Below are 27,527 nucleotides of genomic sequence, written 5' to 3'. Positions count from 1 at the left end.
TTGAATTCCTAGTTGCATATCACCATGGAGCCCAGTATTATTTTGGGTCAAAATTTTGAGCAACATTTTTTTTTTGGAAATTTTGAAAACTTGAAATACGGTTCAGGGTTGGCTTAAATTCGGACGAATGCACGTCAGGTGCAATGAAAAACTGTTCAAAAACTTTGATAATGTCAAAATTATGGCCGTTTGTTTGCAAATACGGAATATCAGCCATAGTCAATACATTTTTCTGAAAGTAAATTTTGAGAGAGAATTGTAAATTAATTTTTGTGAGTTTTTAAATAACGTTATTGAAACTGTAAAACAATTATGTCTGAATTCAATTTGTCATTTAAAAATATCTTCGAAACCCGCTAAAACTTGCAAACGTACTAAATCTTGCAAAGCTACTAAACATAAACTAACTAGTTGAAACGGCAACGTTTTATTAATTTTTTTTTTCAAGAAATTTGGAATTATGTCCCATCGTGGTGTGTTTCAAATTGTTTGAAAGTTTCGAGAAATACAAAACAATTGGATATTGCTAACTATTTACAGTTAGTTGGTAAAAAACTTCAATGAAACTGTAAAATTATTTTTATTTTTGTTTTCCGCAACTTTCTCCATAACTCCAATTTTTCAACTAAAATCGTTAATATATTTAATTTTTATTGCAAAATTAAATTTCACTAATTGTCACTGTTTTATCACCACGTTGACACGGACAGAGTAAATATTGGAACATTGTTAGAACTATTGAGAGTTACTGATTATCTTCGCGAAGAAATCAAGAATTGCACATTTTGCAACAAGGATTTAAGAAAAGCTATTGAAACAGTGGATTTACCTTGTTTTTGGAAAATAGTTTGATTTATTTTTAATAGATAATTTGAATAGAAGTACGGTAGCCAGCTTTATCAAATAAATTCATTTTTCAAATTGTTTCATTGACTTGTTAAAACAGAAGATTAAATTTTTGTGAACTTTCGTTTTTTCTGTAGTTAGAATTTATTGATCATCATTAAAAATAACACAAAAATATGTACACCACTAGACCCTTCTAGATACCATTTATCGGAAATTCTAGAAATGTTAAGAATTTAGTTATGAAAATTTGCGTTTTGGAGAAAATGGGACTGTTACTAACGCCCTGGTGCATGTTCAAAACAGTAAAAAAATTATATTCGATATTGAAATTTTTCATTGAAAAATGTTTCCGTTGAAAATGTTCCATTACATTGAAATTGCATTGAAACTTCGTTCGTTTTTTAGAAAAGTTATTGAAACATTAGAATTTTTATTTTCTGAAAACTTCACTTTTCGAAAAAAAATTTGATGACAGATAACAAACAACCATGTAATTAATTTGAAAAAATTGAAATTGACGGTTGCCGAGCCAAAATTATAAATTTTTAAAATATCTCGAGATGCTTAGTGCTTATACGTGTATTTGGCAGAATGTTCACGTTTCCAGCGCATAATGACTCATTGCATAAGAAGCTGACCGGTGAAATTTCAAACTAATAAATCAAATTTCTGGAATATACAGTGACTATCTCATCTCTAACCAGCCGTTATCTTGAAAAAAATCAGAGAATAGTTTGAAAGTTTTTTACTGTTTTAGATTTGCATCATTACAAGAAAACATCGGATATGTTGCATTATTTGAAGTTTTTTTGTCGAAATTTTTGGATAAAAAGCTGAGACACTGTTTGAAAAAGTTGCATTTTAATTGAAATCATGAAACAGCATAAGTTTTCAAAATTTCTCTTAAATTGAGTAAATTTTCACCTAAGCATAACAGTGCCTACATGCCTGCCTACAAAACCTAGATTTAGTTTTTTGAACCGAGGCTCGTCTAACTAGTTTCTAGGCAAGTTCAATTTTTTAGATGACAATTTAAGAATTGCGCAGAATATGACTAGTAGCAAAAATTGGTTGCTCCCAAATTTGAAATATTTTTGAAACAGCCAAAAATTGTACAAGTCAAACGAAAGTATTTGCAATATTTCAAAAAACATTGTAACGTATGAGTTTTTGAGTGAAAAGTGAAAAAATTTTGTCAATTTTATGAAAAAGTATATATTTTTTTTGTTTTTGCGGGATGGTGTTGCAAAATTTGATTGAAATAATTAAATCAAATGTTTTGGGATAACTAACCATTTGAAATAATCAAACAGCATTTTTGTTTTATATTTCCAATTTTTTCAAATTTAAATTAGAAGATGGCCAAATAAAACTGTTAAAAATGTATTTTTCGGAAGTTTTTGAACGTTTGTTCGATTAAAAAAATTAAAAAAGGGACTGTGTTCTATTCATTACTCTCGCGAAAAAATATGATCTACATAGTTTTTTTTAGAACTACGATCATCCCAATTCAGCAAATAAGTTGTTTCCTGTTAGCTAATGACATAAATCTGAAACAGCAGACTTTTTAATTTTCAAAAATTTTGATTTTTTATGGACATTCAGAATGACAATTCTATATTCCACAAATTCGAAACATTTTTTTGTTTTTCATTTTTCGATTATGAATTTGAAACTAGCAGAAAGTTGGAAAAAGACTTAGTTTCATACTCACTTTCGCGAATTTTCGAAAAAAAAATTAATCCCATAATCTGGCGGTATCTCTATTTATTTTTTAAATTTTCCAGAGAGATAACTTTTTGCCATTGCACATGTTAAGAGTAATTAATCTGTGTAAAGCAATAAATCTTTTTGAAAATTGTTGAAACAGTGAAAGTTTTTTTTTAATTTTTCAAAATTCTTAACCAATTGAAAACAATTTGCTTCCAGTTTTCAAAAAAATATATTTTCAAAATAAAACAAAAATTGATAAGATATATATTTTTTTGAAACTTACATGATCAATACTTTACATTAACCAACTCAAATAATTAAATCATTCTGAAACAGCATATATTTTAAACTTTCACATTGATTCAAAAATCACACAAAAAAATAATTCTTCGCGGCGGCGCATTCCGTAAATCTACGCAAGAACCCATCACCAAACTTTCCGCAAAAATTCAGAAAATATACGAAGGCCTACCTACCAAGAATCTTTCTTTTTTCATTTCATTTTTTAAGATTCTTTTCTGTAGAACAAGATACCAATTTCAATAAAACTTTTTTTTTCACATAATATTTCACACAATAGTGAAACATCAAAAATTCACTTTTTTCTAATTTTTGCCAACAAGGATTTCAATTAATCTTTTTACCCCATATACTCCATTTCTTCATGTTTTGTCGCATTTTTCGGTGAGACTACAACAAGAAAATACAAAAAAAAAATACAAAAATGACCACATTTTTCCGATTGTTTTTAACCGGGTTTTTGAAGATTTTTTGAAGTTTGCAAAAATTTTTTGAAGTGGCAGCATTTAATCATTCTTCTTGCGAAAAATATGATCTACATAGTTTTGAAATCTTCTCGATTTCTGACCAAATTTATTGTTTAAAAATTCAAAAAATATCTGCTGTTTGAGATTTTCATTACTATCTTAGTTAAAAAAAATTAATTATTTCCCAAAAAAAAATTAACCCGATAATCTGGCGGTATCTCTATTTATTTTTAATTTTCCAGAAAAATAACTTTTTGCCATTGCACATGTTAAGAGTAATTAATCTATGTAAAGCAATAAATCATTTTAAAAATTGTTGAAACAGTGAAAGTTTTATTTTGATTATACAAAATAGTTAACCAATTGAAAACAATTCGTCTCCAGTTTTCAAAGAATATGTATTCAAATTAAAACAAGTATTGATAAAACTTTTTTTTAATATTTATTTTGACACTTCAGAATTACAAATAACAATAAGCAAACTTCATTACACGAACAGTACTTCACATCAATCAGTTCAACTAATTATATTATTCTGAAACAGCAAATATGTTAAAATTCTATTTTGATTCAAAAATCACACAATACGGGGTTCTGGCCATCCTCATTGATTTTTTTGCGCTCCACTGACAATCGCCGGGTAAGTCTCGGACAAATAAATTTACTTTTGTAGTCTTACAACTAAATCCGAGCCGCGACGCGACAAGCAACGCACCGTAAATTTACCCCAGATATGGCGAGCCAAAATGGCCTAGTTCGGCAAACTCTTCCATTTCGAAATATGAGGGCAGTCAAAACCGCGTAACATAGGAAAAATGATGTTCCACGGCGACGCATCCCGTAAATCCACACAAGAACCCATCACCAAACTTTACGCAAAAATGCAGAAAAAAAAGAGAGAAGACATACCTACCAAGAAATTTCTATTTATGAGTATCTTATCTTAGTTTTAAGTAGATTAAATTCAACAACAAACCTTCCACAGACTAAATTCAATCAAACAGCCAATATTGCATTGATATTTCACACTATATTGAAACAGCAAAAATTAACTTTTTTAAATTTTGCCAACAAGGTTTTCAATCAATCTTGCCTGTAAATCTCGTCAATAGAAGGCCGCCTACGCCTATTTTTCAATGAAATGAAGAATAGTTCACTCCTTTTTACCCCCAAATACTCCAGTACTCCATATAATATTCTAAATATGTAGAACTGTTTTTTTTAATCTCACACTATCAGATATTATCAAATAATGTGTTAGACACTTATTCGGCTTATATTTCAGATTCAATTGACGTTTGTCGCATGTTTTGGTTAGAATACAGCAAGAAAAAACAAAAAAAAAGAATCTTGATGTATGCACGGTTAACGTACGTACCATTAAGGAACAGGAAAAAACCGAAAATTTATTAGCAATGTGAAACAGCACATTTTTTAAAGATAAAAATATCGTCACTGAATTTTTTGCCCAAATTGACAAAACACAGTCTCAATATACCAAATATGAATGAAAAAAAATTATTTAGTTTTTCAAAGTTTTTTTTAAATTATTTTTCAATTGTGAACAAATTTTGATAGGTATTTTTATTTTTTTATTTTTTTAATTGTAACAGTGTTTGTCAATTTTGCATACATTTTTTTTTGTAAAAAGTACCTTGGAATTGAAAATAAAATCGCTGAAACTCTAAAATTAGCATAAAAAATTGATAATCAAACACTAAGTTTAGCATGTCGCTACGGATTAGGATTAAAAGGATTAAAGGAAACTGATGCAACATTAAAACTGAAATTTTCTGAACATTAAGGAAGATATAGCAGAATATATCGTGCTTTGATTGTGTTGCACTGAATTTTTGTATCTTTATGGAAATTACTGTATGTAGAAAGAATCCCGAAAAAAAAAAAATTTTTTTGACATTGTAAAACAGCATAATTTTCGTGTATTTTACTACGAGTTTATTAGGTTTTTATACAGGCGAAACATTGATTACTTGCCTGCCTACATATCAACAGTACCTTGCCCATGAGGCAACCTAGATCTAGCTTTCAGTGAAAGAAAATTAAGTTTTGAACCGAGTTCCGTCTACCCACTTTTTAGGTAGATTGCAATTTTTTGAGTCTGTCTGGAATGCTGAAAATTAAAAATGGCAGAATATATGAACGATTAGTTAGTAAGTTTGTTTTTTTGTGTCATAAGTACCCCAAAAACATATTGAAACCGGAATGAATAACAATTTCAAGTATACAAAACAATGCTTTGCACAACAAAATATTGGGTTGCTCCAAAAATTTGAAATATTTTTGAAACAGCAAAAATTCTAGAAATCGAACAATGATATTTACACCTTTTCAACTTGTTATTTCAAATATGAACTTGTCATTTCAAATATGAAAACCCAACTATTGCTATATAGAATTGAAATCTTTCACAAAACTGTGTGAAACAGCAAAAAATCTTTCGATAAAATTCCAAAAATAATTTGAATTTAAGACATCTAGGAGGTACTTTTAGACTTAATTCATCAATAAATTCAATAATTATTTTATTATAATAGAAAAAATATGTACTTGAATCTAATTTTTTTCAAAATTTTTTTTTCAGTTTTAGAAAATTGTGAAAAATAATATATTTATTTGTCAGTTACTGATATATTTTTTAAGCATGTTAATGCTGATTCAGGAACACAATAAAAATGGGTACGTTGTTATCACAGGTAATTTGCAGGAGTGCTTTGATTTGGGACTCCTACAGTAGTAAAATAAGCAGTGGAAAACCACTACCCAAATTTACCCTCGGAATATGGCAAGTGTGGACAAAATACGATTCAAATTCGAAATTGATGAATGGCATCAGCAACTTGCTGAAACGTCTGAAAAGCCTACGAAGGTATGATTTAATATACTAACTTAAATATATATTTATATTCAAATTCAGTTCCTACGAATTCTTGCGGACGCTATCGAATTTTCGGATTTGAAGGCGTTCCGTCCTCAACAATTCACTGTTATGAGAAACGAAAATGTTTTCGTTGTATTCTCGAGCAATAAAACAGCCAATATTGCTTTCATATTTCACACAATAGTGAAGCAGCAAAAATTAACTATTTTTAAATTTCACCAACAAGGTTTTCAATTAATCTTGCCTGTAAATCTCGTCAATAGAAGGCCGCCTACGCCTATTTTTCAATGAAATGAAGAATAGTTTACTCATTTCTACCCCAGACGACGGAATACTAATGAAAGAACCGAAAATAAAAAGAACCGAAAATTTAATAGCAATGTGAAATAGCACATTTTTTCAAAGATAAAAATATCGTCTCTGAATTTGTTGCCCAAATTGACAAAATACAGTCTCAATATACCAAATATAAATGTAAAAAAATTATTTACTTTTTATTTATTTGTTTTTCAGCAGTTTCAATAACTTTTCTTCAAAACCTTGAAGTTTGAAATCGGCAATTGCCGCGCACCCCTGACTTGAATCTAATTTTTTCAATTTAATTTTTTCCCTGTTTCAAAACATTTTAAAAATAATATATTCATTTACTAATTACTACGAGTCACAAATATGAAAAGGTTCATTTTTCAGCCCCTTATTAATTTTGATATTTTACGCTTGTTAATGCTGATTCAGGAAAATAAGAAAATTGTTATCACATATAAATCTCATGAATGCCCTGCAACAATTCAGATTTCGGAGAATAAAACACTTTTTGGTGCATTTATTGAAAATATTGCTGTTTCAAAAACTGGATTTCATTGCAACACTTATTTTTCGGTTACTTGATAGTTTCTCTATATAGCGTTCTCTGATTTTAAGCGAAACTTATGTTCAAACCACAATTCCATTCATTAAAATATCGATTTACATTTTCTACCTGTGAGAAATTTTGCTTTAAAATTATTTATGTGTCGTTTTACTTTTATCATAATAGTCTTGAACTACCTTGTTTAATCGGTCAAAAAATGTTTTCTCATTTTCTAGGCGATGTCATTAGTTTGATAAGGGCCACCGGGAGAACGACACTACGCCGCGTTCGTGGTGTAATGGTCAGCATGGATGCCTTCCAAGCATTCGACCGGGGTTCGATTCCCCCCGAAGGCATAATTGTTTTTTTGTGTCGAACATCAATGAAATCAAAATTGTTTTCAGTTTACTAAGCCTTTCAAGTAGGCACTAAGGCGGTCATGTCTGTCTACCATTTTTTAAACTTTGCTGAGTATTTATGTGTTCTCATATCAAGTGACTTTATGGCAGTTCGGCAGGAAATGAAGCACAGTGTTTACCGGTTGTAGGCAGGCACGTAGGCAAGTTCGCCCATTGTCAAAAATTTATTTTTGTGCGGCTACATTGCATATTCAACATCGGCTGTATTGATTCAATACTATTGAATACTTGATAATTATCAATACGAGCTATACTGTCGTTAGAAAATTCACTGAAAATTCATTAACAACCTGAAACAGCATAACTTTTAGAAATTTCACAAATTCCAAAAAAATAATTTTCTTAGTGAATTACACCGTAGGCAGGCAGGTAAACTATGTTTACCTGAGAATTTTTTTAAAGAACAAATAGCTTTTTGAGTTACCTGCAACTTTCAAAAGGTCCGGTTTTTTTTTTTGAAAAAAAATTCACAGTTTCAGTTAGTTTTTATTTTCAAACGCATGTTTTTGAATTCATTCGAGCTAATTTTTTATTTTTAGTCTGAGCAAAAAAACCCGAAAATTTATTAGCAACGTGAAACAGCACATTTTTTTTAAGTTAAAAATATCGTCCCTGAATTTTTTGCCCAAATTGACAAAACACAGTCTCAATATACCAAATATAAATGTAAAAAAATTTATTAAATGTTTCTAAAGTTTTTTAAAAATTATTTTTCAATTGTGAAACAAAATTTATAAACTGTAACAGTGTTTGTCAATTTTGCAGAAATTTTTACCGTAAAAAGAACTTGGTGATTAAAAAGAAAAAAAATTCTACAATTGGCCTAAAAATTGCCAATTCAGCACAAAGTTTAGCATTTCGCTACGAAATTTTTTTTTGAAATTTTAAAATATTGTTTCCTGTGTTTAGCACTCTATTTTTAAGATGGAAACTGATGCAACATTAAAACTGAAATTGTATAAACATCAAGGAAGATATAGCAAAAAATATCGTGCATCAATTGTGTTGCACTGAATTTTTGCATCTTTATGGACACCAAGGAACATTATAATTTTTAGTATTTAATTTCAATTTCAGGTAAGCTTTTCGGTAGGCGAAGAACAAAACGCCTACCTGCTGGACTACAAGACATGCTTTAGTCAGTACAAACTTTGTATTTAAATTATTTTTTAGCAGTTTCAACAACTTTATTTCAAAATTTTTGAAAATCACTTTGCATCGACGAAACTTTTTAAATTCCCATAATGAGCTGCTCCAAATTTTATTAAATCATGCAAAATTTATAAATCCGTTGATACGTTCTATCGGAAACAGTTTTCATGAAATTCCACTAGTTTTGAAATTTCGTTAGAAAAGTCTAGAAAGAAATTTAATTACTGTACGTAGAAAAAAACCCGAAATTCAATTGGCATTGTAAAACAGCGTAATATTCATGTATTTTCGTTCGCGTAATTTAATTCGCGTGTTTTTTTTCTGCAGGCAAAACAATGCCTACTTTCCTGCCTACAAATCAACCTAAATAATTCCGATGTTTCACTGAAAAGAAATAAGATCGAAAATATGAACTATGACAGTGAAATTTGTGCCCCAAAAAAAATGACAAAAAAAAAGTTTCATATTGATTATTTATAAGTCCTGCTTCTCGATTCTCTCATAAATCGCAGGTTTTCGTGGCGAGACCCAATTTTTATGGTTTGACAAAACATTGACTTTAGTTGTAAATTCTTAAAATATATTATAGGAAGAGAGAAATGTAGCCGAATTAGAATTAGAAATCAAACAGTTATATCACAACTTCTTGAAACAGTCAAAAATGTATATTTCAACCGAGTTTATTAATGTAGCAACACATAACTAACAGCGTTCCTCTTAACTTATAAATTTTGAAACATGAAATAAAAACCTCTAAATTTCAGATACATGTACCCGGCAATCGATAAAGAAGAAATGCTGCGTTTCTTCGAGTCCGAGGAGCGTCATCGCGTGGGCGGTGGTGACAGTCCAACTGGATATATGCAAAGTGAAATTGTCATGGTTGCAAAAACAAATGGGTAGGTTACAGATGGAAAGTTTCGAAATTCGGTTTATTTTAGGAATTTCAGACGAATGTCCAATGCACCGTCCATGTTTGGTGCAGATTCTCCGTCACCGTTGTCGGTTCAAAGCAAATTGGATTGGTCACCCGGGGAGGTTCATCAGAATCATATGATGGAGATGTGAGTGATGTTTTCAAAAAGTTTATGCGTTCGGGGGGAATCGAACCCCCGTCGAATGCTTGGAAGGCATCCATGCTGACCATTACACCACGAACGCGGCGAGAAGTCGCTCTGCCAGTGGCTGTTATAAAACTAATGACATTTCTTCTAAAGTGACATTCGATAAAGAAATTTTCAAAAATTACAAAATGCGCTCCAATGCTAATTCCACTGTTTTTTCCAAGTCCGACGAACTAGCAAATCGGAGATTTGCTAGGCTTCGCAGTTTGGTTCGGCGTAGAGTAACTCAAGAATAATTCGCTTTATTAAAGTTAAGTCAAGTGTTGAGTAAATGCCAAGTAAATGTGCTGAAGTTTGTCAAGACCGGCCAAATTTAGTTTAATATTAATTTTAGAAATAAAAATTTCCACTTTTCAAATTTTTTTGCTTAAAATAGGCTTAACAGTTGTCCAACGCTTCTATGTGTATTCGGGCCTGCGGCCCTCAACATGAATTATTGGGCTTAGAATAGGCCTAAAAGTTGTCCAACGCTTCTGCGTCTATTTGGGCTTGCGACACTCGAACTGAATTATTATGCTAAGAATAGGCTTAACAGTTGTCCAACGCTTCTATGTGTATTCGGGCCTGCGGCCCTCAACATGAATTATTGGGCTCAGAATAGGCCTAAAAGTTGTCCAACGCTTCTGCGTCTATTTGGGCTTGCGACACTCGAACTGAATTATTATGCTTAGAATAGGCTTGACGGATCTCCAACACTTCTTCGTGTATTCGGGACTGCGGCCCTCAACATGAATTATTGGGCTCAGAATAGGCCTAAAAGTTGTCCAACGCTTCTGCGTCTATTTGGGCTTGCGACACTCGAACTGAATTATTATGCTTAGAATAGGCTTGACGGATCTCCAACACTTCTTCGTGTATTCGGGACTGCGGCCCTCAACTCGAGTTTTTGGGCTCAGTATAGGCTTAACGGCTGTCCAATACTTTTGTGTATTCGGGCCTCCGGCCCTCAATCCGGTTAACTGACCTAGGTGACCTTTTTCATTACCTTTCCAAAAACATACGTAGTTATAGAAACATACCTCTCAGAGAAGGCCTCCAGCCTGCTCTGCTGGGAGTAGGGATAGAAAAGACCTAAAGTTTCAAAGAGTAAGAAGGCGGCCCTAATTCCTGATTTTTGGGTTTGACTGAAAAACAATAGCATTGCAGGCCTCCAGCCTGTCCTGCTGGAAGTCAGGTTAAAAGTAGCCAACATGTTAAAAAAGTGCGGCTCTCAATTAGATTAGGGAAAAAGTAAAAATCTCGAAAAGTCTTCAAAATTGAGTTTTCCTCACGTTATTAAAAATAAGAAATGAAAATTATCGAATTCATCACCAAAAATAGAGAAAGAGAGAGAGAGTGGTAGAAAAGTTTTTCACGTTTAATCAATCTTTTTGATTTTGCAAAAATTGAATGATGGCCTACATTTTGGAAAGTGGGCCAATTTTTTTCAAAATAGTTTCAAAAAATTGGAAATACGAAGTTCTCTCTTGCGCACAAATTGGAACCAAATGTCAGAAAAACTGAAGATTTGGGGCTGAAAAAACATGAAATTCGTCAGTACAAAGAATACATCCATTTCGACCATACTCAAGAATCCCGCTCAAATCAGTGTTTTAGTCTTCCCAAAAGCGCCCCCCACAATGATGACGATGGAAGGCGCTATTTTTGTGAGCTATTGAAACAAATTGCTCAAAAAACCGCCAACCCTAAGCCAAGATATAAGCTCTCAAAGTGCAGTCACATTTCTCGGGACATCCCATGTCGAAAACGTGCCCTTATTTTTTATTTCTGTCAAGAATGCAATTTCAGGATTTAATATAGGAAGAGGCAGACTAGCGCGGCGGAGCCGCGCCAGCCCTTCGGGTATTGGGTGTGCCCGAAAAAATGGGGTCGCTACGACCAAATCTGACTGAGTTATGGTCATTTGAAGTTTATATCATTTTTGGATCTATATTTATTATATTCGGGCCTGCGGCCCTCAACCTGACTTATTGGGCTCAGAATAGGCTCGACAGTTGCCCAACACTTCTTCGTGTATTGCCTGTTCCGCTGAGAATGTGGTTAGAAGTTCCCTACAGTTTTAATGAGTATTCGGGCCAGCGGCCTTCAAATCTGGTTTGTAGGCTTGAGCGAATAACAATCTGCTTGGAATAGGATTAAAGCTGGCCCTTAGTTTCCATGATTCGGGCCTGCGACCCTCAAACCTGGTTGGTAGGCTTGAGCGAATAACAATTTGCTTGAAATAGGATTAAAGCTGGCCCACAGTTTCCAAGAGTGTTCGGGCCTGCGGCCCTCAAACCTGGTTGGTAGGCTTGAGTGAACAACAGCATGCTTGAAATATGATTATAACCAGCTCATAGTTTCCAAGAGTGTTCGGGCCTGCGGCCCTCAAACCTGGTTCGTAGGCTTAAGCGAATAGCAATCTGCTTGAAATAGGATTAAAGCTGGCCCACAGTTTCCAAGAGTGTTCCCTCAAACCTGGTTGTTGGCTTAGAATAGGCTTAACGAATGTCCAACAATTGGGCCCTAATTGGGCCTGTGGCCCTCAGCCTGAATTATTGAGCTAAGAATAAGAACAGTTGTCCAAAGCTTCTACTTGTACTCTTTTTCAATTACAAAAAAAGTTTTAAAAACTATTAAAAAAATATAATTCTCTTTGCGTGATAAATAAGAAATGAAAATTGCCACAAAACAGAGGGAGAGAGAGAGTGGAGAGAGAGTTTTTCACGTATTACATATTTTTGTTCATCTTTTTAGTTTTTCGAAAACTTTAATGATGGCCTACATTTTCGAAATTGGGTCAATCAGCTTTATTTTAGCTTCAAAAAATCGGGCTCATCGAGAGCTACAAAAAAGTTCCGGATTTGAAATTGATTGGAGCAAAGCCCGAGGTGCTACAGTCCGAAAAGTGGGTTTTCGTCAGTACTTGCACATCCACCAAAATGAGGTACCTTCACTTTTCCGGCTCCCACGGGCTCCTCGAGCAAAATCAGCAACCCCCGTTTAAATGTCCGTAAACGGAAATATTTTTGGAAGAGGGAGTGACAAAAATCGTGGAAATCGGCCCACTAAGACTCGAGTTATAAATGCACAAACTTTGTGACAGAATATATTTAAATTTTTGGGACATTTTTCCGGGACATTTTAAATTTTCAAAAACGGCCATCTTGGCAAGGTCGCTATTTAAGAGGAAAAGTGCAGACTTGGTCAAATCCTAACAGTCTCGGATATGTCGGGAGATGTAGAAACTCTATTGGGACCAGCATTCAAGAATAATATCACAAATGTGCTATGAAATGAATATTAAAAGCATTCAAGTAAAATGGTTAATTCTTCAATGAAACAGTAAAAAAAAAGAAAATTTTCATCATTTTTAAAAATTCCGCCTCTTTTCTGTAAAACAGTTTTTAAAATTTTAAACCATGTTTTGAACCGTTCAGAATTTTAAATCGTTCAGTCACGCAAAGTAAAAACCGAAAAGAATATTGGAAATGTTTGATATAACCCATATTCTGATTATCAGAATCAAATTTTTAAATAAACTTTAAACTTTTTGTTGAAACTGTGAAAAAATAGAATAAACATTTTCAGCTGTTTCTCATTATTTTTAAAAAATTTGACATTTGAAATTTGAGTTACTTCATCTCGTTCCAAAATTCAACTCACAATTAAAATTTCCAACTTACTTTGCTCAAATTTCCCATTTGAAAAGGTGTAATAAAGAATAAAAGAGCATATTTCTGATCAGTAGCTGCCTGCATACTTGCTGCACATTTCAAGTCAGATGCTCCTTTTGGGGGCGGTTTTCTGTGTGCAATTCTTGTCAATTTTGAATTATTGAATTTTGCCGCCAAGTGTCCTCTTTCATTCATTGTGAGCTTCTCGAAATCATTGGAAATTGTGCCAACTGTCTTGTTGTTACGGCTGAAAAAAAAGTATCAAAGTATGTTATGCCACGATTAAACGCAAAAAAATAAGAAAAGTATATAAAAACAATACGAAACAGTATAAGTTTTTGAAAATAACAATTTTTTTCAATTTTTCAAAAGTTTGCTGTTTCAAATTTTTTATTTAAAAAAACGCACATTTCCTTATGTGCATCATAGTCAACACTCAACTGCTTGGCTTCATCTTCTGCTATAATTTTCACTGAAACATTTGTGTTCACCAGGAGTTGACGAATTCCCAGCTTATCGCCAATGAGAAGACGGGCCTGGAAATTTTAGTTTTTTTTTGTAATTTTATTGAAAAATGCGTCGCACAGCGAAACCTACTGTAACCCGTAAAATTAGATGGGTGGTACTGTAGTTTTCGTGGTGGGACCAAGAAATTTTCAAGATAACTAGAAATAGTGGAACAAGTAGAGTATGAATTGCAAAAAAAAAACGAAATACTTTTGAAACAGTGAACTTTTGAACCAAAATTTTTAATTTTTATTATTTCTTATAATTTCCTTAAATTCAAATTAAGTTGGGTCTCGCCACGACTGTGTGGTTTTCGCGGTTGGGACCCACCAATAATTCAAATTGTGCGAAACAAGTTGAAACACATACATAGTTTATCAAAAAAAACTGTTACTCCAAAAATTCAAAACATTTTTGAAACAGAAAAAATTGCATAAATCGAACAATAATATTCATACATTTTTCAATCGACAAACAAAAAATGTTTTTTTCAAAGTAAAGTTTTAACATGTTTTGTGCATGGAAATATATTTTTTAAATTTTATTGAAAATTCTAAAATTGAAAAAGTAATATCTAAATGTTGCTGGAAGAATTTTGATTTTTAATTTTACAAAAAAAAATTTACTGCTTCAACTTTTCGAAAAATGCGATAGTCATAGTTTTGATTGATAGTAATTGGACTTGGTGATAATTGTACATTACTCATATTTTTCCTTTTTTTTTGTAAAAAATTTGAACGTTTCGAAAATGTGAACAATGCTCTGCAAAAAAGCAAAAATAAGAAAACGACTACGCTTACATGAAATTGGCAAAAGCAGCGAATTCTCGATATTTCTGATGACATTGTTTGTTACATTTCCATACATTTTTCCTTAATGGAAACTTGTCAATCTGAAAAAAAAATTTGCGGAAAGTTCATAATTGTCAAGAAAATCGAATGTTAACATGTTCCACTTTCTTGATAAAATTCAAAAAATAGTTTGAAAATTTAAAAAATCTACTGTTTCAGATTTGCAGCATTTGCTAGCAGAAAAACGTCTAATTAGTAATGCTTTATTTCAAATTCAAATCTGCAAAATTGCTTTAAAAAAACAAAGATTCACAATAACTCCATGTCGTCAAAAAAATAAATACAAAAATATGTAAAAAGGTGTGTGTAGAATTAAAATTTCAAATTCTTCCAGTAACATTCGGAAAATAATTTGATTTTTAGCAATTTGGAGGTTATTTTAAACTTGTAAATATCAATATAGTCAGTTTTTTTTACATAATAATAGAATTTTTTTTTTCATTTCAAATTTTTTTCCTGTTTCAGAAAATTTTAAAATAATATATTTATTTGTCAATTACTAGTTTTATCGAAGGAAACCCATTGTTATATAGAAAATCACTAACAAAATTTACCCTTAGAGAATTCAGATTTCGGAGTATAAAATACTTTTTGGTACATTTATTGAAAAAATTTTGCTGTTTCAAAAACTTGATTTCATTACAACACTTTTTTCTTCGGTTATTGCATAACGGCTTGCATTTTCTAACTGTGAGAAACTTTGTTTTAAAATTATTTGTGTGTTGTTTTACTTTTATCATAATAGTCTTGAAATGTATCTTTAAAAAATTGACCTAGTTTATATCATTAACTATATATTAAAAAAAATAGTGTCCGTTTGTTAAGTTTGTCTGTTTGTTTTTGTGACGTCACACCCAAAGTCACTGAGAATTGTGGGCGGGGTCTGCCATCCTTCGTGGCGAGACTCATCGTGACGAGACCCATCGTGGTGAGACCCATCGTGGTGAGACCCACCGTGGTAAGACCCAAAATTTTGGCGGGAAATTCAAATTTTCTGAGAAAAATATTTTGGCGGGAAATTCAATTTTTTGTGAAAAAATCGTGGCAGGAAATTCAAATTTTTTGTGAGAAATATTTTGGCGGGAAATTCAAATTTTCAGTGAAAAATATTTTGGCGGGAAATTCAAATTTTTAGTGAAAACATTTAGGCGGGAAATTCAAATTTTCTGAGAAAAATATTTTGGCGGGAAATTCAAACTTTCTGAAAATTCTAAAATTTTGGAAATCTAGAATCTTCTGGAAATTTCGAAAAAATTCTGGAATGCTCCAGAACTTTCTAGAAAAATCGGGAAAATTCTGGAACGTTCCAGAACTTTCTAGAAAAGTCGGGAAAATTCTGGAACGTTCCAGAACTTTCTAGAAAAATCGGGAAAATTCTGGAACGTTCCAGAACTTTCTAGAAAAATCGGGAAAATTCTGGAATGTCTTAGAAACTTTTAGAGCGTTCTAAAATTTTCTGAAATTTCTAGAATCTCTTTAAAAAAGAGATCAAAAGAAAATTAACTTCAGACTCAAAATTACCCGAAAACTGCCAAATTTCATATTGAGACGTTTTGAAAATTTCTCAAAAAAAAGTTATGGCGGTTTAAAGTTTTGGAAAAAACAGACTAATTTTCTGCAGAAATCAAATGTTTTGCCAACTTCTCCGTGAACTCCTTTATTCGTTGATTGAAGTACGTTTGATGAAAATATAGAAAATGACGTCACTCTTTTGCGCGGGAATTCAAATTTAAACCGGCCATTTCTTCGATTTTTGGAAAATTAAAAAATGAATTGGAAACATTTTGGAATAAATTATTTTCGGTCAATACGGTCAATTTTGTATCATTTGCTGAACGAAATTCGAGAATTATTAACAATTATTTGAAAACAATGTGAAACAAAACAATTTTTGAACCAATTTTCACTATTACAAAATTTTGAGTAAACTATTTTTCACAGATTTTTTTATTAAAATAAATGTAAGGTTTGATTCTAACGAGAAGCATGATGTTTTTTTTTTTGAATTTTTGACAATTTCCAAGAAAACCTTTTTGAAAATTGAAGGAAATTCTTGATTTTGAACATAGGGGCCGCTTGGATTGTTTTGAAACTTCCTGCTTGGAACATAAAGACAACATGAAACAGAAATTTTTCAAAATTTTCAAAATTGTTTTTTATTATTTAAAGGGTTGTTATATTTACAACCAAGCTGGTTTTTTAAAGCTAGAATTACAAGTTAACTAATCAAATCAATGTTCCAAGAAAATTATGATCTTCCTGAGAAACAGTAGAAATAATTCAATAATTTCAAAGTTCCCTGATTGCTCAAACTTTCCATTTGAAACAGTGTAGTTTTTTTTTTGGAAAAGGTCATTAAACGACATGGTATTTTGAAGAAATTTATTCTCAAATTGCTGAGACAGTAATTTTTTAAATATGTATTTGAAAAAAAATTGCAATTTCGTATTTCAAAATCGAGAGCATAGTTTCTGCCCAATTTAAAAGTATGACATTTCCTAGAGTTCAATTGTAAAAGTTTTCTTTATCAAAATACTTGAAATGCTTTTCATATTAACTGGTTAAGATCTTCCAAAAAAAAACCTGTTTAGGCTAATTTTGTAAAACTCTTGAAACAAAAAAATGGTAGGAATCAACACATCATTATTAGATTTTTGAAGCTTGTTGCTTTGCATTCATATTGCCCTAAAACTACTTTAAAAATTAAAGTTTGAAAAAAATAATATTTAAAAAAAAAGTAGTAAAAGTAATAAAAACACTAAATCATAAAAATGTCGGGAAAAGTGAAGTAAAAAACTTTCAATAATTTTTCACAAAACTGTGAAACAGAAATTTTTTTTTAATTTTCAAGTTTTAGAACTTCACTTTTTTCTTATCTTTTGACTTATATCAGAGATTTTGAACGGTTACAGTCTAAAGAATAAGTTTATACTTTTTCAATAAAGTATTAATTTTGGCATATATCGTTTTTAATTAATTTTTTCAATTATGTAAGAAACTCAAATTTCTGAAAAATATTTCACTGTTTTAGTTTTCCTTTCCTAAGTTTTCCAACTCAAGTCACTTGAAATATGGGGTAGACCTTCTATGCCTTTTTATATCAGCGCCGCAGGCGCTAATAACTAATAACTCTTCTAAAACTTTGAATATATCAAATAGTGAGTCAATGAGTACCTTTTGTATTGCAGTAATTATTTAAAATTTTGATTCTGGTCATCAAGTAAACCAGGGTTCAACCAAACATCTCCAAAATATTTTTCGGTTTTCACTTTGTATTGCTGAAATTTTTTAACTGGATAAGTAACAACATCAATTCCGATTTAAAAAAATTGATAAAAAATAAACTTGAGATTTTTTACTGTTTCAGCTACTTTTGATTTACAAAATTTAATATGTTTTCCAATTCCTACCAATTAAAACTTTACAGGAAGAACATAGTTTAATTTTTATAAAGTTCTTGAAACAGAAAAAATAGTTTTAAAAAAACAAGGATTTTTAGCATGAAGCTTTTGATTCAAGTTGATAAAAATTTACTACACATGCAAAATGAAAAACGAGTATACCGTATTTCCTCTATTAGTCTTGCATGCAAGACTAATTTTCAATCAACCCGTAGGGACGCAAGACTTTTCGAATGCTCAATAACTTGGGAAAAACTATCATATTTTGTTGAAAACTTAACTTTTTATCGTTTAAGCCAAGAAAAAATCATTCTTCTCCAATATTTCATTAATCACTTTCAAGTTCAATTTATCCAAAAAATTACAAAATTGTTGAAATTTCCTCTTAGTATAGCTGACCAGTCAAAAATTGGGGTGCAAGACTATTAGAGACTGCAATACTAATAGAGGCTGCAAGAATATTTTTCGAGTTGAATATTGAAATGTTTAACTTCGTTAAAATTTTAAGGAATTTTTGAAACAGTAAATCTTGTCTTATTATTTATGGAAAAATTCTTCGATAAAATAAGTAAAGTAAACATTTTTAATTCATATTCCAAAAAATTTTGAAACGGTAAAAAAACTCAATTTTTTAAAACATTTTTTCATAGTAGAAGTACCAACCTGTAGCATAGTCGCAAAATTGGTGCCATCATTAAGTTTAATGACAATATCATTTCTTTTCTGTGTCAAATGCTCATAAAGTGTGGCTGCTCTTTTCTGTAACTCTGTCATTTGCTGTTTCACAGTGAATACATTTTCTAGTCTCTGTTGCTGTTCCAGCTGTGCAATGACTATTTGCAGACGTTGAAGCTCGCCGAGTTCATTCACAAATCTGCCTTGGAGGTCCTTATTCTCTTCCCACAAGTGATGGCAGGTCTTTGAGACGTCGGTTAGAGCTGTTTGAAGCTCTTGCGACGATGAGCCCATCATGTCTGGAAATTTCAGATTTTTAATGAAGGGAATGGGAAGACAAGGAGGTAATAAAAAGGAAACGTTTTCAAAGAAAAATTTGTGAAAAAAAATTGGTTTAAAAAAAAAAATTTTACAGTTTCAAGAATTTTATTTCATTTTCAGTGTATTTTCAGAATCGACGTATACTTTAAGAAATTTTTTACTGTTTCAAATAAGTGATTAACGTTGAAGCTCGCCGAGCTCATTTACAAAAGGGAGAAGCTGGAAAAAGGTAGGGAATAAAAAGAAAGTGGCTTGGGAAATTTCAAAATACGTATAGAGAATATACGCAATAGGAGCTACACAAATTTTCCAACTCAAGAAAACAATTTTTCAAAAAATTTTCCACTGTTTCAACAGGTTTTTATTCACAATACATTTGAGCTACTAATGCTTTCGTGATTTTGTCGTTTACAGCTTTGCCTAGAATGTTTGAAAATTTAATTAGATATTTAATTCAATCAATTCACATGCATTTATAGAAATTTCTTATTCAAAATTAAAAGTTTTATAAAACTACATTTTCTTTGAGTTTTTAATAACAGTTGTATATTTTTGTATGTGTTTGAATGCGTTCAACTCACAATATCTTTGAGAAAATAACTGAAATCTAAAATCGACTGATAGAGAGTTCTTCAACATTTTGAAAATAAACTTGAAGAGTCTTGAATTTTTTTAATAATTATCCAAAACTTCAGCAATTTTATACAGTACATATATGATTTTCATTCAAAACTGACAATAGTTTTCATTACTTTTTTTTAAATCTCCATGCTGCAAAACGTAAATGATATGAAAATATTTTAGAGCAGAGAACTGAAATTGATCCCCGGGGCTTGATTTGCCATTTACAGATATTTGAAAAAGTTATTGAACATGTCATGTTTTCTGTTATGTTTGTCTGAAAATTCAGTTTTCCTTTAGTGAGAAGACAATAGTTCTATTCTATTTTCTTTCATCTCAATTCCACGACTTCTCCAGTTTCATCTCCTACAGTTTAAATTATGATCGTGCTCTTGATCCCCATCGATATTTAGAAATTGCATTTACTGATAACATTTTCCTGAAACAGTAAAATTAATTTTTTTTTTTTGGTTAGAATCACGTGCTTATATGAAACTTTCTAGCTTCCTGTCTCCATCGTGGAACAGATCAAAACATTCGATTTACAGTAAAATAATTTATTGGATGAGATCAGAAATCACTTGTGATTATTAATATTATTTTCAGTAAATATTGTCAAAATAATATTAGATTATCAAAGAATTGAGGAAGATGGACAGCACGAAAGAAGCAAAGATATGAATACTAAACTGGAGACAGAGAAATTCAAAAAGAGGTAATTGGGGGGACTGTTTTAACATTTAAATAGTGTTTTATGAGGGATAAAATTGATTGTGGTGCTGTTGCATCATTCCCTGTTGGGACATATCCACAAAATGAAGGTTATGCTGATGATTTCCATCGTGTGGATTGTAGTTTGTGATATTATTCTTGAATGCTGGTCCCAATAGAGTTTCTACATCTCCCGACATATCCGAGACTGTTAGGATTTGACCAAGTTCGTCGGACCTGGAAAAAACAGTGGAATTAGCATTGGAGCGCATTTTGTAATTTTTGGAAATTTCTTTATCGAATGTCACTTTAGATGAGATGTCATTAGTTTGATAACGGCCACTGAGAAAGCGACTTCTCGCCGCGTTCGTGGTGTAATGGTCAGCATGGATGCCTTCCAAGCATTCGACGGGGGTTCGATTCCCCCCGAACGCATAAACTTTTTGAACACATCACTCACATCTCCATCATATGATTCTGATGAACCTCCCCGGGTGACCAATCCAATTTGCTTTGAACCGACAACGGTGACGGAGAATCTGCACCAAACATGGACGGTGCATTGGACATTCGTCTGAAATTCCTAAAATAAACCGAATTTCTAAACTTTCCATCTGTAACCTACCCATTTGTTTTTGCAACCATGACAATTTCACTTTGAATATATCCAGTTGGACTGTCACCACCGCCCACGCGATGACGCTCCTCGGACTCGAAGAAACGCAGCATTTCTTCTTTATCGATTGCCGGGTACATGTATCTGAAATTTAGAGGTTTTTATTTCATGTTTCAAAATTTGTAAGTTAAGAGGAACGCTGTTAGTTATGTGTTGCTACCTTAATTAACTCGGTTGAAATAAAAAATTTTTCACTGTTTCAAGAATTTGTGAGAAAAATTGTTGTTTTCTAATTTCAATTTCTATTGGTAGAAACATTTTCACATTTTACATGTCTACAATGTATTTTGAGAGATTACAGCTCAAGTCAATGTTTTGTCAAACCTTAAAAATTGGGTCTCGACTCTAAAATCTGCGACTTCTGGAAAAATTTAAATTTTTCAGAAACATGATTTACAAATAGACAATTTGAAACATTTTTTGTCATTTTTTGAAGAGGCATTGTCCGAATTCTAAGCCATGATCTTATCTCTTTTCAGTGAAACAGAAAAATATTTTCATTTTGCGTTTTTTTTTAATTCGTATTTTTAATAGGCTGGCGGTTATTTTTCAAAGTAAAATAAGAATTATAAACCGTTGCGAGACCTTGTTTTTTTTTCAAAAAAAAACTGAGTGATTCACTAATATTTTTGAATATTAGACTTTGAAAAATGAACAACTTGAAACATGCTTTGGCATTTTTCCAAAATAAATTGCTTTAAATTCATCAGGCTTTCTAAGTAGGCGCTAAGGCCTTGTTGAAGCTGTAGGTAGGCAAGTCGTTCTGCCTACATTGCTGCCTACCATTGTTTCAACTAAGCCGAAAATTTAAATGTAAGTGTTATTATTTCAATTAATTTAATGGCAAAGAAATGAAACACATTCTTCCCCTGGTAGAAGGCACACGTCAGGCGTAGCTTGCCTATAGTCAAACAGTAATTTTCGGCCCAACATAGCAGCCCTTACATCGATTGTATCTAATATTTTCAAACTTTCGACCAGATGTGAGATGTTTACTGATGTTAGAAATTAACCGATAATTTATCAACAACCTGAAACAGCATAATTTTTTTTTAATTCACTAATTTCAAAATTTGACTTTCTTGAAGAATTACACCGTAGGCAGACAGGCTAACTTTTTTGCCTTAGAATTTTTATAAAAACGATTAGTTTTTTGAGTTACTCCGTGCAGTTTTCACAATTTCCGGATTTTATTTTAGTAAAAATTCCACCCAGTTTCAGTTAGTTATTATTCACGAGCGCATGTTTCTGCATTCATTCTATTTTCACACCGTTATTATCCAATTTTAAAAAGTGTCATTTGTAACCCACTTTTGCCTATAACGAGAAAATTCAAAAAATTACAGTTGGAGTAAAAACGGAAAATAGGCGGTAGGCAAGTAGGTAGGCAGGCAGGAGGTGTCCAGTTATAGAAAGTGTTCATGTTAACATTTCATGTACTTTCATGATGTTTACTAATTGGATCCAAAAAATATTTTTAAAAAATATATCAGAAAAATGGGACTGATGTTTTTAATAATTATTCAATGAAACAGTAGAAAAATGAAATATTTGGAAATGAAACTTTTTGTTCAAAACTGCTGTGCTGACAGTTCTTATAATAAATTATTAAAAATCACAGTATCGAGATGGTGATGAGACCTAAAAAGTACGGAGAAAAGTGTATTTAACAATTATACAATTGATGCCATTTTCAATATCGTTCAATGAAAAAAACCATATAAAATTATTTAGTGAAACAATAGAAAAAAAAAAAATTTTTTTAAATTCCTGTATTTTATTTAAATTGGCAATTTTAACTTTCATTTGAATATTTTTGTAAAATGATCACAGTTTCAAAAGATTTAGATCAAATTATAATGATGCATTTGTTGTAATAAGTATTTCGGAATTGCAACATTAACAAAAGAAGGGACAACTTTTATAATTCTTAAGTGAAACAGTTGAAGTTTTTTTTCAAATTTTTGTTAATTTTGTTCAAAATAACTGCTGACATAATTTATATCCACGTTCAGAAATATTATCAAAAGTGCTTCAGCCTGAACGGTGAAATCATAAATCACATAATTTCCAGCCGGGCCGCAGAAAATAGGTGGTAGGTAGGTAAGCACAAGGCAAGAAGGTGTATTTCTTAGTACTGATGTGAATGTGAAAAATGTGAACATTATTTATATATATTTTTCAGGGTGATTCACAAAGATTAGAAATATCAAACGATTGCAATTGAAGCTATTTATGATTATTCAATGAAACAGTAGAAAATTTGAACTTTTTCTCAAATTTTTCCAATTTCTTAACCACATAAAAAATATTTGTTTTGTTTAAATGTGCCAGTTTTCATAGCAAAATTTTGAAATTCAAAGGTTTCAAAACGTGGTAAGACCCGAAAATTGTTGTTATGAAAGAGAATGCAATAAGAATGCAATAACTTCAAACCAAATGATAAAAGTATTTAGTGAAACAGTATAATTTTTTTTCATTTTTTCAATTTTCTTCACACTTATTTTTTACTGTAACTGAACAAACTTAACATCTTGTTAAGTTTTCACTCCTAAAATTAACTTTTATTTACCCTTTTTTTTTATTTGGCACTTCTGACTTTAATTTTAACATTTTTTGTTTAAATTGATCACTGATTGAAAAGAGTTTAATCAAATTATAATAATTAGAAAAGATGAAGGAGTATTTTCTTAACATTAAAAAAAGAAGGAACAACTTATATAATTCTTAAGTGAAACAGTTGAAGTTTTTTTTTTTTTGGACGGTGAGAACATAGATCACATAATTTCCCGCCAGGGCGCAGAAAATAGGCGGTAGGCAGGTACGTAGGCAGGTACGATACTTACGTCCCAGTAATCGCGTGAAAATTCAATTCACTTTCGTGGTTACAGAAATATCAAACTATTGCAATTGAGGCTATTTATGATTCTTCAATGAAAAAGTAGTATTTTTGAACTTTTTATTTTTTGTCCAATTTCTTAACCACATAAAATATTTAGTGAAACAGTATAATTTTTTTCATTTTTCCAATTTTTTTTAAACATTTCCATTTTTGACCGTAACTAAGCATACTTAACAACATGGTAAACTTTTCGCGTCTAAAACTAACCGAATATCCTTCAATTGTGGACATGAAGCAATACGACTTGCCAGTGACAATTGATCCAAATCCTTAATAGTAAAAGGTGCCAAATGAAATGGAATCTTTTGTCCATCAGCCTCTTCACAAACAAAACCAATCGATACAGCACCAGTTTGACTGTCAGAGAATCTCAATAAAAATGAAGAGTGCTGACACATCATCATACTTTGAGACGCATCATTTTTTGAAATAAATCCAATGCACCATCCCTCATCCCAGAATTTGAGCAGTTTTTGTTTGATTAATTGCATTATTGAGAAAAACCATTCCCAAAATGAGAATGGTAAGTCATCTCTCATTGCCTGTTTTGCGAATCGATGAAATGTGATTGGCTTCTGATCTGCCACATTTGGCATTAACATTTTCTCACTTAAATATGCCAAATCTGAATCTGAAAGTGGACGACGTGCTCCCGTGAATAAGGAGAACTTGTTTCGAAGCATTATTGCTAGATTGTCCCATGTCACAGCTGTCACATCAGTTGTATTTGGATTTCTGCTGATTGAGGCGAATGCGCGGTGCCAGAGAATTGCAACTTGCGCGTCACAGTCTTGAGATCCGTGTACTGTAACCATTATTGGAAGAGAAAGTGTCCAAACGTCGAATTGTTCTTCCTGTTAAATTTTAATTGATAGAAATTGGAGGACATATTAAATTTTGAAAATTAAGAGTAGCTGAAACAGTGAAAATTCTCAAGTTTCTTTACACTTTTTTGAATATAGAATTACTGCTTTTACTAATCCAGTTAGAAAATTTCAGTAATTCAAAGTGAAAACCGAAAGAAATGTTGGAAATGTTTGGTTCAACCATTGTTCGTTTATCAGACTCAAATTTTGAAATAAATTTTAAACTTTTTGTTGAAACAGTGAAAAAATAAAAAATAAATGTTTTGCTGTTTCACGTTGTTTTTAAAAGATTTTGCATTTGAGTTTGAGTTACTGACTACGTTCAAAAAAAATCAAGTCATAATTGAAATATCAACAACTTACTTTGCTCAAATTACCCATTTGAAAAGGTGTAATAAAGAATAAAAGAGCATATTTCTGATCAGTAGCTGCCTGCATACTTGCTGCACATTTCAAGTCAGATGCTCCTTTTGGGGGCGGTTTTCTGTGTGCAATTCTTGTCAATTTTGAATTATTGAATTTTGCCGCCAAGTGTCCTCTTTCATTCATTGTGAGCTTCTCGAAATCATTGGAAATTGTGCCAACTGTCTTGTTGTTACGGCTGAAAAATATTAGTGTTGAATATAGTGATACAACTACAAATTAACCACAAAAAATAAGAAAAGTATATAAAAATAATACGAAAAAGTATAAGTTTTAGAAAAAAAAATTTTCTCAATTTTTCAAAAATTTACTGTTTCAAATTTTTCATTAAAAAAAACTCACATTTCCTTATGTGCATCATAGTCAACACTCAACTGCTTGGCTTCATCTTCTGCTATAATTTTCACTGAAACATTTGTGTTCACCAGGTGTTGACGAATTCCCAGCTTATCGCCAATGAGAAGACGGACCTGGAAATTTTAGTTTTTTTTTGTAATTTTATTGAAAAATCAGGATTCTGAAATTGCTGCGTCCCACAGCGGAAACTACAGTAACCCGTAAAATTAGGTGGGGTGGAACTGTAGTTTTTGTGGTGGGACCCAGAAATTTTCAAGCTGAACAAATGCGTGGCACACATTATATTCGAATTGAACTTCTTAAATAAAATTGTTGAGTATGACTTACATATTTATTTGAATGACTTTTGAAACGGTAAAGTTTTAATTAAAATTTTTGAATTTTTTTTTATTGTTTCTTATAATTTGCTTGAATTCTAACTAAGTTGGGTCTCGTCACGACGGTGTGGTTTTCGCGGCGGGACCCACCAAAATTTGACATGTATAATTTCCATTAAAAAACAAACCTCAGTGACAAATTTATGTTGAGTCTTCAAAACAGGTTCCGGTTGAACGGAAACAATAAAACTCTGTGAAACCAGCATAAAAAGTAATTTGTTCAATTGTTCTGTAATTGCAGTCAACTTTCCAATTGTTGCCTGAGCGAGCCCATCATTTAACTGTGGAGCACGTCGGAGCAAGTCGAGCATCCAACACGAGAACATGTTAAGCTGCCAGTTTTGATCAGCGAGAAATTCGAATTCAATTTGAATTTCATCAAGCAGCTGTTCGCGATTATCGAAAGGCATTCCGATTTGGGCAAGTTTTTGGGCATTTTTCCAGGAGAACAGCTTTTCGCCAATTAGTTGGGTCTGGAAATGAAGATTGATTAAAATATTGCAACGCATAGAAAATTTGATTAAACTGTGAAACAGTATTTTTTTAAAAATATTTCTCTTTAAAAAAAATTGTCAAATTTTATGCAAAATCAATGTAAAAGGAAAAAAAAGATTAAATTTGATAAAAGTGTGAAACTGTAAATATTATAACTAACTTTTTTTCAGATAAGAGAGCTAGATTGCAGGCCAGTTTTAAAGTATGACATTTTCGCGCGTTCAATATATGAAATGCATGGGAAACATTAAATTTTTAATTAATTTTTGTATTTCAGTTCATTTTTGATGTAATTTCATATTAAAAGATTTCTTAATGCTTTTTTTAAACAAAACATTCACTTGAAACATTAAAAGAATAAAAATATTTTTAGCATGAATTTACTGAACATGCAAAATTCTTCAAAATTTGAAGGATTTTTCAAAAAAGTAAATCTTGTATTAGAGTTTTTTAATGGAAATGGTCTTCGACAGTCAAGTAAAGTAAAAAATTTTAATTCATATTTCACAAAACTTTGAAACAGTAAAATTTTTTTTATGTTTTTTTCATATTTTTTCACATTAGAAGAACCAACCTGTAGCATCGTCGCAAAATTGGTGCCATCATTAAGTTTAATGACAATATCATTTCTTTTCTGTGTCAAATGCTCATAAAGTGTGGCTGCTCTTTTCTGTAACTCTGTCATTTGCTGTTTCACAGTGAATACATTTTCTAGTCTCTGTTGCTGTTCCAGCTGTGCAATGACCATTTGCAGACGTTGAAGCTCGCCGAGTTCATTCACAAATCTGCCTTGGAGGTCCTTATTCTCTTCCCACAAGTGATGGCAGGTCTTTGAGACGTCGGTTAGAGCTGTTTGAAGCTCTTGCGACGATGAGCCCATCATGTCTGGAAATTTCAGATTTTTAATGAAGGGAA

General features: G+C 31.6%; 1 protein-coding gene, 108 non-coding genes and 3 pseudogenes across 114 annotated transcripts; 35 read left to right on the top strand and 77 right to left on the bottom strand.

Moving 5' to 3' along the window:
- Positions 1–235: 235 nt before the first annotated feature.
- On the bottom strand, positions 236–256 carry 21ur-12943. Its single transcript, NR_067283.1, has one exon.
- Positions 257–354: 98 nt separating this feature from the next.
- 21ur-3936 lies at positions 355–375 on the bottom strand. Its single transcript, NR_067282.1, has one exon.
- A 127-nt stretch (positions 376–502) lies between these two features.
- Positions 503–523, bottom strand: 21ur-7202. The gene has a single exon (NR_067281.1).
- Positions 524–640: 117 nt separating this feature from the next.
- Positions 641–661, bottom strand: 21ur-13834. The gene has a single exon (NR_067280.1).
- A 67-nt stretch (positions 662–728) lies between these two features.
- Positions 729–749, top strand: 21ur-4092. Its single transcript, NR_067279.1, has one exon.
- Positions 731–751, top strand: 21ur-15345. Its single transcript, NR_067278.1, has one exon.
- A 3-nt stretch (positions 752–754) lies between these two features.
- On the bottom strand, positions 755–775 carry 21ur-7382. Its single transcript, NR_067277.1, has one exon.
- 21ur-12030 lies at positions 756–776 on the bottom strand. Its single transcript, NR_067276.1, has one exon.
- A 103-nt stretch (positions 777–879) lies between these two features.
- 21ur-4437 lies at positions 880–900 on the bottom strand. Its single transcript, NR_067275.1, has one exon.
- Positions 901–966: 66 nt separating this feature from the next.
- 21ur-6723 lies at positions 967–987 on the top strand. Its single transcript, NR_067274.1, has one exon.
- Positions 988–1,205: 218 nt separating this feature from the next.
- Positions 1,206–1,226, bottom strand: 21ur-8343. The gene has a single exon (NR_067273.1).
- A 418-nt stretch (positions 1,227–1,644) lies between these two features.
- 21ur-15170 lies at positions 1,645–1,665 on the top strand. The gene has a single exon (NR_067272.1).
- A 221-nt stretch (positions 1,666–1,886) lies between these two features.
- Positions 1,887–1,907, bottom strand: 21ur-3783. The gene has a single exon (NR_067271.1).
- Positions 1,908–2,342: 435 nt separating this feature from the next.
- Positions 2,343–2,363, bottom strand: 21ur-5025. Its single transcript, NR_067270.1, has one exon.
- A 469-nt stretch (positions 2,364–2,832) lies between these two features.
- Positions 2,833–2,853, bottom strand: 21ur-3512. The gene has a single exon (NR_067269.1).
- Positions 2,854–3,084: 231 nt separating this feature from the next.
- On the bottom strand, positions 3,085–3,105 carry 21ur-4296. The gene has a single exon (NR_067268.1).
- Positions 3,086–3,106, bottom strand: 21ur-4093. Its single transcript, NR_067267.1, has one exon.
- A 701-nt stretch (positions 3,107–3,807) lies between these two features.
- Positions 3,808–3,828, bottom strand: 21ur-17. The gene has a single exon (NR_067266.1).
- Positions 3,829–4,303: 475 nt separating this feature from the next.
- On the bottom strand, positions 4,304–4,324 carry 21ur-13272. Its single transcript, NR_067265.1, has one exon.
- On the bottom strand, positions 4,306–4,326 carry 21ur-3761. The gene has a single exon (NR_067264.1).
- Positions 4,327–4,685: 359 nt separating this feature from the next.
- Positions 4,686–4,706, bottom strand: 21ur-15371. The gene has a single exon (NR_067263.1).
- On the bottom strand, positions 4,690–4,710 carry 21ur-1. Its single transcript, NR_067262.1, has one exon.
- An 863-nt stretch (positions 4,711–5,573) lies between these two features.
- On the bottom strand, positions 5,574–5,594 carry 21ur-3286. Its single transcript, NR_067261.1, has one exon.
- A 114-nt stretch (positions 5,595–5,708) lies between these two features.
- 21ur-7742 lies at positions 5,709–5,729 on the bottom strand. Its single transcript, NR_067260.1, has one exon.
- Positions 5,730–5,974: 245 nt separating this feature from the next.
- Positions 5,975–5,995, top strand: 21ur-6370. The gene has a single exon (NR_067259.1).
- A 357-nt stretch (positions 5,996–6,352) lies between these two features.
- 21ur-5743 lies at positions 6,353–6,373 on the bottom strand. The gene has a single exon (NR_067258.1).
- Positions 6,354–6,374, bottom strand: 21ur-8627. Its single transcript, NR_067257.1, has one exon.
- Positions 6,356–6,376, bottom strand: 21ur-9042. The gene has a single exon (NR_067256.1).
- 21ur-13029 lies at positions 6,357–6,377 on the bottom strand. The gene has a single exon (NR_067255.1).
- On the bottom strand, positions 6,358–6,378 carry 21ur-7009. The gene has a single exon (NR_067254.1).
- Positions 6,379–6,550: 172 nt separating this feature from the next.
- 21ur-12759 lies at positions 6,551–6,571 on the bottom strand. The gene has a single exon (NR_067253.1).
- Positions 6,572–6,788: 217 nt separating this feature from the next.
- 21ur-9580 lies at positions 6,789–6,809 on the top strand. The gene has a single exon (NR_067252.1).
- Positions 6,810–6,884: 75 nt separating this feature from the next.
- Positions 6,885–6,905, top strand: 21ur-2140. The gene has a single exon (NR_067251.1).
- Positions 6,906–7,113: 208 nt separating this feature from the next.
- Positions 7,114–7,134, top strand: 21ur-2860. The gene has a single exon (NR_067250.1).
- Positions 7,135–7,362: 228 nt separating this feature from the next.
- Y51H4A.t4 lies at positions 7,363–7,434 on the top strand. Its single transcript has one exon. It is a non-coding gene; the product is annotated as a tRNA-Gly (tRNA).
- A 296-nt stretch (positions 7,435–7,730) lies between these two features.
- Positions 7,731–7,751, bottom strand: 21ur-3679. Its single transcript, NR_067249.1, has one exon.
- A 261-nt stretch (positions 7,752–8,012) lies between these two features.
- 21ur-13735 lies at positions 8,013–8,033 on the bottom strand. The gene has a single exon (NR_067248.1).
- A 439-nt stretch (positions 8,034–8,472) lies between these two features.
- On the bottom strand, positions 8,473–8,493 carry 21ur-11584. Its single transcript, NR_067247.1, has one exon.
- Positions 8,478–8,498, bottom strand: 21ur-655. The gene has a single exon (NR_067246.1).
- A 218-nt stretch (positions 8,499–8,716) lies between these two features.
- Positions 8,717–8,737, top strand: 21ur-9209. The gene has a single exon (NR_067245.1).
- An 8-nt stretch (positions 8,738–8,745) lies between these two features.
- 21ur-10914 lies at positions 8,746–8,766 on the bottom strand. Its single transcript, NR_067244.1, has one exon.
- Positions 8,767–8,852: 86 nt separating this feature from the next.
- On the bottom strand, positions 8,853–8,873 carry 21ur-12501. Its single transcript, NR_067243.1, has one exon.
- A 199-nt stretch (positions 8,874–9,072) lies between these two features.
- 21ur-4742 lies at positions 9,073–9,093 on the top strand. Its single transcript, NR_067242.1, has one exon.
- Positions 9,094–9,239: 146 nt separating this feature from the next.
- On the bottom strand, positions 9,240–9,260 carry 21ur-3191. The gene has a single exon (NR_067241.1).
- A 157-nt stretch (positions 9,261–9,417) lies between these two features.
- On the top strand, positions 9,418–13,040 carry Y51H4A.20 (annotated as a pseudogene). The gene is made up of 3 exons: positions 9,418–9,548; positions 9,600–9,713; positions 12,954–13,040. Coding segments are annotated over exons 1-3 (332 nt in total).
- On the bottom strand, positions 9,739–9,810 carry Y51H4A.t3. Its single transcript has one exon. It is a non-coding gene; the product is annotated as a tRNA-Gly (tRNA).
- 21ur-14396 lies at positions 13,028–13,048 on the bottom strand. The gene has a single exon (NR_067240.1).
- Positions 13,033–13,053, bottom strand: 21ur-734. Its single transcript, NR_067239.1, has one exon.
- Positions 13,054–13,055: 2 nt separating this feature from the next.
- On the bottom strand, positions 13,056–14,781 carry Y51H4A.19 (annotated as a pseudogene). Its single transcript has 4 exons — positions 14,563–14,781; positions 13,838–13,965; positions 13,439–13,676; positions 13,056–13,145 (listed from the first exon to the last, which is right to left on the bottom strand). Coding segments are annotated over exons 1-4 (675 nt in total).
- 21ur-6143 lies at positions 13,248–13,268 on the bottom strand. Its single transcript, NR_067238.1, has one exon.
- 21ur-9198 lies at positions 13,251–13,271 on the bottom strand. The gene has a single exon (NR_067237.1).
- Positions 13,392–13,412, top strand: 21ur-6789. Its single transcript, NR_067236.1, has one exon.
- On the bottom strand, positions 13,400–13,420 carry 21ur-8197. The gene has a single exon (NR_067235.1).
- 21ur-2037 lies at positions 13,692–13,712 on the bottom strand. Its single transcript, NR_067234.1, has one exon.
- Positions 14,092–14,112, bottom strand: 21ur-11967. Its single transcript, NR_067233.1, has one exon.
- Positions 14,294–14,314, bottom strand: 21ur-2003. Its single transcript, NR_067232.1, has one exon.
- On the top strand, positions 14,608–14,628 carry 21ur-736. The gene has a single exon (NR_067231.1).
- 21ur-11748 lies at positions 14,610–14,630 on the top strand. Its single transcript, NR_067230.1, has one exon.
- On the top strand, positions 14,776–14,796 carry 21ur-7849. Its single transcript, NR_067229.1, has one exon.
- Positions 14,797–14,983: 187 nt separating this feature from the next.
- Positions 14,984–15,004, top strand: 21ur-9714. The gene has a single exon (NR_067228.1).
- Positions 15,005–15,290: 286 nt separating this feature from the next.
- Positions 15,291–15,311, top strand: 21ur-5880. The gene has a single exon (NR_067227.1).
- A 137-nt stretch (positions 15,312–15,448) lies between these two features.
- 21ur-10418 lies at positions 15,449–15,469 on the top strand. The gene has a single exon (NR_067226.1).
- Positions 15,453–15,473, top strand: 21ur-4551. Its single transcript, NR_067225.1, has one exon.
- Positions 15,474–16,602: 1,129 nt separating this feature from the next.
- 21ur-3350 lies at positions 16,603–16,623 on the bottom strand. Its single transcript, NR_067224.1, has one exon.
- Positions 16,624–16,848: 225 nt separating this feature from the next.
- 21ur-4691 lies at positions 16,849–16,869 on the bottom strand. Its single transcript, NR_067223.1, has one exon.
- Positions 16,870–16,989: 120 nt separating this feature from the next.
- 21ur-5003 lies at positions 16,990–17,010 on the bottom strand. Its single transcript, NR_067222.1, has one exon.
- A 39-nt stretch (positions 17,011–17,049) lies between these two features.
- On the bottom strand, positions 17,050–17,070 carry 21ur-10690. Its single transcript, NR_067221.1, has one exon.
- A 55-nt stretch (positions 17,071–17,125) lies between these two features.
- 21ur-7842 lies at positions 17,126–17,146 on the bottom strand. Its single transcript, NR_067220.1, has one exon.
- Positions 17,127–17,147, bottom strand: 21ur-10912. Its single transcript, NR_067219.1, has one exon.
- A 402-nt stretch (positions 17,148–17,549) lies between these two features.
- 21ur-8809 lies at positions 17,550–17,570 on the bottom strand. The gene has a single exon (NR_067218.1).
- A 194-nt stretch (positions 17,571–17,764) lies between these two features.
- On the top strand, positions 17,765–17,785 carry 21ur-9735. Its single transcript, NR_067217.1, has one exon.
- Positions 17,786–18,185: 400 nt separating this feature from the next.
- 21ur-8939 lies at positions 18,186–18,206 on the bottom strand. Its single transcript, NR_067216.1, has one exon.
- On the top strand, positions 18,192–18,212 carry 21ur-2299. Its single transcript, NR_067215.1, has one exon.
- Positions 18,193–18,213, top strand: 21ur-5339. Its single transcript, NR_067214.1, has one exon.
- A 431-nt stretch (positions 18,214–18,644) lies between these two features.
- On the bottom strand, positions 18,645–18,665 carry 21ur-8579. The gene has a single exon (NR_067213.1).
- A 111-nt stretch (positions 18,666–18,776) lies between these two features.
- Positions 18,777–19,160, bottom strand: Y51H4A.18 (annotated as a pseudogene). Its single transcript has one exon. A coding segment is annotated over exon 1 (384 nt).
- Positions 19,012–19,032, top strand: 21ur-9837. Its single transcript, NR_067212.1, has one exon.
- Positions 19,161–19,321: 161 nt separating the features above from the next.
- Positions 19,322–19,342, top strand: 21ur-13696. Its single transcript, NR_067211.1, has one exon.
- A 233-nt stretch (positions 19,343–19,575) lies between these two features.
- Positions 19,576–19,596, top strand: 21ur-5827. The gene has a single exon (NR_067210.1).
- A 151-nt stretch (positions 19,597–19,747) lies between these two features.
- Positions 19,748–19,768, top strand: 21ur-4129. Its single transcript, NR_067209.1, has one exon.
- A 419-nt stretch (positions 19,769–20,187) lies between these two features.
- Positions 20,188–20,208, bottom strand: 21ur-4999. Its single transcript, NR_067208.1, has one exon.
- A 141-nt stretch (positions 20,209–20,349) lies between these two features.
- Positions 20,350–27,497, bottom strand: sta-1 (Signal transducer and activator of transcription 1; the record flags this gene model as incomplete). Of its 3 annotated transcripts, none has more annotated exons than NM_001129343.3 (8): positions 20,350–20,753; positions 20,977–21,090; positions 21,142–21,276; positions 24,302–24,948; positions 25,324–25,561; positions 25,726–25,853; positions 26,246–26,590; positions 27,187–27,497. In NM_001129343.3, the coding sequence occupies 8 exons, from the start codon at positions 27,493–27,495 to the stop codon at positions 20,558–20,560; spliced, it is 2,112 nt and encodes a 703-aa protein (NP_001122815.1). The 3 variants fall into 3 exon arrangements, with proteins under 3 accessions (NP_001122815.1, NP_502974.2, NP_001122814.1); NM_070573.7 differs by having other exon boundaries at positions 20,356–20,753; positions 20,977–21,099; NM_001129342.4 differs by lacking the exons at positions 20,350–20,753; positions 20,977–21,090; positions 21,142–21,276 and having other exon boundaries at positions 24,265–24,948; positions 27,187–27,495.
- On the top strand, positions 20,880–20,951 carry Y51H4A.t5. The gene has a single exon. It is a non-coding gene; the product is annotated as a tRNA-Gly (tRNA).
- Positions 21,347–21,367, top strand: 21ur-11574. Its single transcript, NR_067207.1, has one exon.
- 21ur-12745 lies at positions 21,432–21,452 on the top strand. The gene has a single exon (NR_067206.1).
- Positions 21,614–21,634, bottom strand: 21ur-3073. The gene has a single exon (NR_067205.1).
- 21ur-11213 lies at positions 21,795–21,815 on the bottom strand. The gene has a single exon (NR_067204.1).
- Positions 21,814–21,834, top strand: 21ur-15447. Its single transcript, NR_067203.1, has one exon.
- On the bottom strand, positions 22,168–22,188 carry 21ur-3024. The gene has a single exon (NR_067202.1).
- On the top strand, positions 22,452–22,472 carry 21ur-1066. The gene has a single exon (NR_067201.1).
- 21ur-3317 lies at positions 22,869–22,889 on the bottom strand. The gene has a single exon (NR_067200.1).
- Positions 23,069–23,089, bottom strand: 21ur-4173. The gene has a single exon (NR_067199.1).
- 21ur-12170 lies at positions 23,071–23,091 on the bottom strand. Its single transcript, NR_067197.1, has one exon.
- Positions 23,071–23,091, top strand: 21ur-3378. The gene has a single exon (NR_067198.1).
- 21ur-12045 lies at positions 23,378–23,398 on the bottom strand. The gene has a single exon (NR_067196.1).
- Positions 23,382–23,402, bottom strand: 21ur-1877. Its single transcript, NR_067195.1, has one exon.
- On the bottom strand, positions 23,591–23,611 carry 21ur-9459. Its single transcript, NR_067194.1, has one exon.
- 21ur-11428 lies at positions 23,592–23,612 on the bottom strand. Its single transcript, NR_067193.1, has one exon.
- On the bottom strand, positions 23,808–23,828 carry 21ur-5514. Its single transcript, NR_067192.1, has one exon.
- On the bottom strand, positions 23,866–23,886 carry 21ur-1760. The gene has a single exon (NR_067191.1).
- Positions 24,068–24,088, bottom strand: 21ur-9324. The gene has a single exon (NR_067190.1).
- Positions 24,134–24,154, bottom strand: 21ur-15548. Its single transcript, NR_067189.1, has one exon.
- Positions 25,135–25,155, bottom strand: 21ur-4516. Its single transcript, NR_067188.1, has one exon.
- 21ur-716 lies at positions 25,275–25,295 on the top strand. The gene has a single exon (NR_067187.1).
- On the bottom strand, positions 25,582–25,602 carry 21ur-7176. Its single transcript, NR_067186.1, has one exon.
- Positions 26,029–26,049, bottom strand: 21ur-13886. The gene has a single exon (NR_067185.1).
- On the bottom strand, positions 26,212–26,232 carry 21ur-10667. Its single transcript, NR_067184.1, has one exon.
- On the bottom strand, positions 26,587–26,607 carry 21ur-8166. Its single transcript, NR_067183.1, has one exon.
- Positions 26,690–26,710, bottom strand: 21ur-2570. The gene has a single exon (NR_067182.1).
- 21ur-7080 lies at positions 26,794–26,814 on the bottom strand. The gene has a single exon (NR_067181.1).
- 21ur-4621 lies at positions 27,070–27,090 on the bottom strand. Its single transcript, NR_067180.1, has one exon.
- 21ur-12195 lies at positions 27,347–27,367 on the top strand. The gene has a single exon (NR_067179.1).
- Positions 27,498–27,527: the final 30 nt, after the last annotated feature.

The sequence above is a fragment of the Caenorhabditis elegans genome, chromosome IV, assembly GCF_000002985.6.
Source record: "Caenorhabditis elegans chromosome IV".
NCBI lineage: Eukaryota > Metazoa > Nematoda > Chromadorea > Rhabditida > Rhabditidae > Caenorhabditis > Caenorhabditis elegans.
Note: the sequence above shows the minus strand (reverse complement) of the source record. Positions and strands in the feature narration are given on the sequence as shown.